Source organism: Oncorhynchus keta, unplaced genomic scaffold, assembly GCF_023373465.1.
Source record: "Oncorhynchus keta strain PuntledgeMale-10-30-2019 unplaced genomic scaffold, Oket_V2 Un_contig_2878_pilon_pilon, whole genome shotgun sequence".
Classification (NCBI taxonomy): Eukaryota; Metazoa; Chordata; class Actinopteri; order Salmoniformes; family Salmonidae; genus Oncorhynchus; species Oncorhynchus keta.
In genome coordinates this window covers 116,532-121,799 of record NW_026286225.1, presented here as the reverse complement: position 1 = coordinate 121,799, position 5,268 = coordinate 116,532, and the positions used below count along the sequence as shown (strand labels likewise).

At 44.0% G+C, this 5,268-nt stretch overlaps 1 protein-coding gene across 1 annotated transcript; it reads left to right on the top strand.

Annotated features, from left to right (window-relative positions):
* The first annotated feature begins 648 nt into the window (after window positions 1–648).
* LOC127923210 (homeobox protein Nkx-2.3-like) lies at window positions 649–3,156 on the top strand. Its single transcript, XM_052507143.1, is given in 4 exon segments — window positions 649–973; window positions 975–1,411; window positions 2,443–2,741; window positions 2,743–3,156. Coding segments are annotated over 4 exon segments (1,101 nt in total). The 5' UTR covers window positions 649–944; the 3' UTR covers window positions 3,079–3,156.
* The last annotated feature ends 2,112 nt before the right edge of the window (window positions 3,157–5,268 follow it).

Here is a 5,268-nt window from a genome sequence, read left to right as displayed (position 1 = left end):
AGCTCGGCGTTTTCTCCTCCTGCTTTTGCTCGATAGCCTGTACAGATTTGTCACTCACGTGCCCCAGACATATGGCACATCCACAACCTGTCATTGACGCACTCCAACACAATATGTAGATGAAGTTGACAAGCTCACAAAAAGGGAAATTACTTTATGTTCAGTATTTCATTGTCACAGCGCATGATCAGCTGGGTTTCATTTCCTCGTTTTCGCCGTGCGTAAAAGTCACATTTGAATTCCAGTTGATGGCCTATTTTGAAAAATATGTATATTTTTTTGTCACTGTGTATGCTATTTCATGCGCTCCTGGAAAGAGGGAGCATGCATATGCGTTTGGTGAGAGTTGTCTGTCTCTCCGTCGTTCTCAAATGTGATTCCGGACCAAGTTATCTTAATTAAACAAATCATCCAAAACACAAGAATAAGAATAACACTGATAAATGCGTAAATTAATGGGCAACCTATATGCCTATAGCGTAGAAAATGTAGGGAGGGTATTACATATAGTGAGGGTGTACAATGGAGGCGGTTCACCCTCTTCAATACCTCCGCTCTTCTCCCCTCCCAACGCGTCCAAATACTTATCTCGCTCGCGCACTGGCTCCTCTCACCACCTTCCCTTTCTTTCTGTTTCGTACATCCCCGCCCCAGACCCAGACCCAGTGACATCACGGGAAGAGACAAGGGGCTTCGCCCAGCCCTGCTCCCATCTCCAGTTACAAAAACACACAGGAACTCAATTGTCAAAAGATCGCACCGCACGGCTGGTTTGTCTATAGCCTATGGAGAACCAGGCCACACTTATAGGACTAAACCTTTAACCAAACCTTTGTTTCTTTTCATCAGGGGATGAGTTGGGATATCCAGCCGTTTAGCGCGCGCACCTCCGATTACCGAGCCTCTAAATCAAGTATTATTTAAAACGGGCGATATAGTATCATATGTTACTCAGCGGGTTCCATTTCCTTGATGCGCGAGCAGGACCTCGATGGCATGATGCTCCCGAGCCCGCTCACTTCCACGCCGTTCTCAGTCAAGGATATTCTGAAACTCGAACAGCTAGAGCAGCAGCAGAGGCAGCGATCTCAACAGCACCAATCTCGACATCTGGACCCGCTACAGATCCAACACCTGTCCCACACCCAACAACACTTAGTACACCCGGACTCGACCCAGCAACAGCAGACCCAGTCCCAGCACTTCCAGGCGCCACCGTCCTGTATGCTTGCTTCAGCGGTCGACAGCCCTCCGTTCTCGGACGGGGAAGACAACATGGCTTACCTGAGTTCTCTGGCGGCCCAGGACGGGCATGGAGAGGCCAGTCTGTCCCCGGAGATGTTCGTCCATCCCGGGATGGGTCACCTGATCGACCCGAAGCTGGAGGTAAACCTGGAGGATCAGGAAAACAGTGAGTTGAATAATAAATGATTATTTTGATATTTTTGTTCTGCTGAAATTATGTATGAACAAAGGGACACGAAGCGTTGCTTTGAATAAAATACCTAATACAGCCTCTCAATATACACACTCATGATCGTTTGCATCGACAGTATATATACAACCAGAAAATGTAAGGATAAAGCAATACATTATTGCGGAAGGTGACAATGTGTCTTATAAAGTGTCTTGGTTTCAGGCTAAATGTTGGGCAGGAGTTTCGTGAGTGTGTTATGATTTCAAAAGACACAAACGAGGCCTGTTATAATTCGACAAAACTACATTTTAATCCCAAATGGGGCCTGGAGATTGTTATATAATTCAATAATCTCGTTTTTAAATATCTGACTTTTTGAACGTATTACAAATAAAACATTAATTTAGGTAGGCAGGAGAATAAATATCTCAACGGGTATACATATGTTTTCATTATGATATTGTCTTTATTCTAAGGGCTGCATAGACTGGGAAAATAGTTGAAATCATGACACATAAATGTTATTGGACTATAACTACTTTATAACCAACAGAATAGCATGAATGTTATAACTAATAGAATAGCTTGAATGTAAATATGTCTTTAAAATAAACGACACAGAGTAGGCCTAGCCTGCAACCAAGTGAAAGTAAACATTGAGGGAAAATGGTTGTCTTTGGTTTTGATTTATGGTCATAACTTTAGACAGTATTTGTCACACTATTGCGCTTTTGTTTCTTTTACTTCATTTATCTAAATTCATTTATCGTGAAGTTTACACGTTTTGAATAGTTTGGACGTTTTACTGTCACGGTTTTCATAAGGTAGGACTATACTGACTGACAAAATAATTATACATTAATGTCAGTAAAACGAAATTAGTTAGCTATACACATTAAAATAAGTTACATTATGAAATATATTTCCCAAAATATATTTTATTTTTGTAGGCTACTTTAATAAAACTATATTCCTATTTTCCGAGTAGCCTACAAAATGTTTATGCTCATGTCTTGACACCACAGAGAGCTGTGGCGTGGTGTCCAAGCCGCTGGAGGGAGAGGACAGCGGCCAGGGGGACTCGGATCGGCCGGCCAAGCAGAGAACCAGACGGAAACCCCGGGTCCTCTTCTCCCAAGCCCAGGTGTTCGAGTTAGAGCGACGCTTCAAGCAGCAGCGGTACCTGTCCGCTCCTGAACGAGAACACCTGGCGAGCACTCTCAAACTCACCTCCACGCAGGTCAAAATCTGGTTCCAGAACCGACGGTACAAGTGTAAGCGGCAGCGGCAGGACAAGTCCCTGGAGCTGGCAGGACACCACCACCCCTCCCCCGCCAAGACGAGTCGCGGTGCCGGTCCTGGTCCGGGATGGGAAGCCCTGTCTGGGCGGGACTCAGAACTACAATACTCCGTACGGGTCGAACCCCTATAGTTACAACGGATACCCGGCCTACACGTACAACAACCCGGCATACAACAGCAATTACAGCTGTACTTACACCAGTATCCCTACTCTCCCGCCAACCACCACGGCTAACCCCTTCATGGCCATGAACTTGGGGAACATTGGGGGGCTTAGCGCCTCTCCACAGCCCCAAACGCACCAAGGGACAGCGGTCACGACATGTCAGGGCTCACTGCAAGGGATCCGGGCCTGGTAGCCCCACTCCGGTTACACCTTGGATAAAACCAGAGCATTGTTTTACACCCACACAGGTGACATTAATCGAATCCTCTCATGCCGTTTTTAAAGGGTTCTTCCCCTTTTAAAATAAAGGGAGTTATTTCTCTGCAGTATTTCGGAAACAGTGTTGTTTTTATCTAGTTATTGGCCTTCGTGTCTGCCTGGTGGAGTGGCTGTCGTTGGATTAAGACTGAAAAGGTGCAAATTCAACATGTTTACTCCACTCGGTGACGGTCATCAGAAAGAAGCTGTGCGTAACGGTTGAAATGGATTTATGACCAACAATGGTCGCATTTTATTTGAATGACAAACTATCCAGTTAACGTTGGATATAGGATAGGCCTAGTCACGGGACTAGACGTTTGATAATTGTGATACGGACTAAGGGTGGTCTAGTTACTTGTAAGCATGTGTTTAAAAGGATGTCCGGATTATTCAACACGGATGGCCTATAGGTGAAGTTCCCAATCTACTGTTCTCAAGGATTTGCTTGATATTTCTAATGTTTCTTTAGCCACGATGACATGAGAAGTGAGAGAGAGTGTTTGATTGTTTTCAAGCTTATGTAATTCATTGACATTTATTTGATTAATTCCATTTTCTCAGTTAAAAAAGTCCTGAAATGGCAGAAATTGAAATGGAATCCAACCTTGGGCTCTGAACACAACTAACACAATTATATAAAATCTCATAACTTGCTTTCGAAAACGAATAAATTCCATATTTTGCTACTTTGCGCAAACTTTCCACGGTCCATTACATTCTTTGTGAGGCTCTTGAGAGTTTTCTATGGTGGGATCCTAATTCTCCCACTGTGCGTGTGCGTGAGTGTGTGTGTGTGAGTGTGTGTGTGAGAGAGAGCGAGCGAGAGAGAGATGGATAGGCTAACTTCCCGTTATCTACAAGTTGTTCTAATTTATCAAGATGTCTGATATTATTGAAATATCACCTGCTTTTCGATGCGCCTTTAATTACGAGTCTATAAAATGGGGATAGAAATAAGCAATAATATTACAACATGCTGGATAAGAATAATCTCTGCAAATCACTTTCATCACAATCATTTTCAAAAAGCCACATCTAAAGTAGAAAGACGACTGACAATGAATAGGCGACATTGAGGCATGAATGGCCTCTTGGCAAGATACGACATGGATATCAAGACAAGAAAAGGCTCATTCTCTCTTTAGACACAATTCCACTCAACCGGTGCACAATATTTCAATGAAAGCTGTGCATTCGAAATGTCCTATTCCCTGCAATAGCAGGTAAACGTATTGCAATTGTAGCCTACTTATTCGAACACATGAAAATAGCTTTTTTAGTGCTAGTCTGATTTAGGTTGTTAGCCACAGCTTTGTTATAAAATCTTGCCATTTGGAAATGTGTCGCGCCCGGAAGGCGGTTGGAGAAGGCCAGGCAACAGGCACACTCGAATTAATTGTGCGGGTGCCAGTCTGTGTGAAAAGAGGAAGTTACTCTCCATTTGAGGCGCTTTAAGGACGCGATTAGCAACCTAAAATACCCTGAAAGAAGCAGCTCGAGCGGGCTGGAGAGGCCGAATAATAGGCCTTATTGGATTCCTGGACAAAAGGTGTATGGTAGGCTGGCCCGGACACTCAGCAAAGACAAAAGAACCCAAGAGCTGAGAGATTGACGTCCTAATATTCCAAATTGAGGCACAGGCAGTGCGTTATTTTAACTGGCTGCGCTATACTGCGATTGGGATAGGGGAAAAAGTGTTCACTTTTGTTCGCTTTTGGGGAGGTTTTTGTTCCCGAAGAAAGGGCCTCTGATTGGGGCGGAGAGGAGAGCCCCAGCCGGGGCAGCAGGGCTGGAGGTTAGGCAGCGGGGGCGGCTGTGTGAATGAACCGTTATTATTGCTACAAGTTTCACCATTTCTGTCTATCTGCGGGAAAATGGAGGACAAGGAGCAGAGAGAATTCAAGGAGGAGAAGAAGCATGGCGGCCTGGTTATGAGAAATGGGGCATTGCTTTATGAGAGAATAATATTTTTACAGAATAGAAATATAATCCATAGGTATTTGATCTTTCTTATATCAATTTTGCGACATGTCGAAAATACCAGATGATGATAGCCTGGGCTCTTTGAAATAACCACCATCGGCTATAGACTCAATGTCAGTCATTCAATACACTCTGAAGA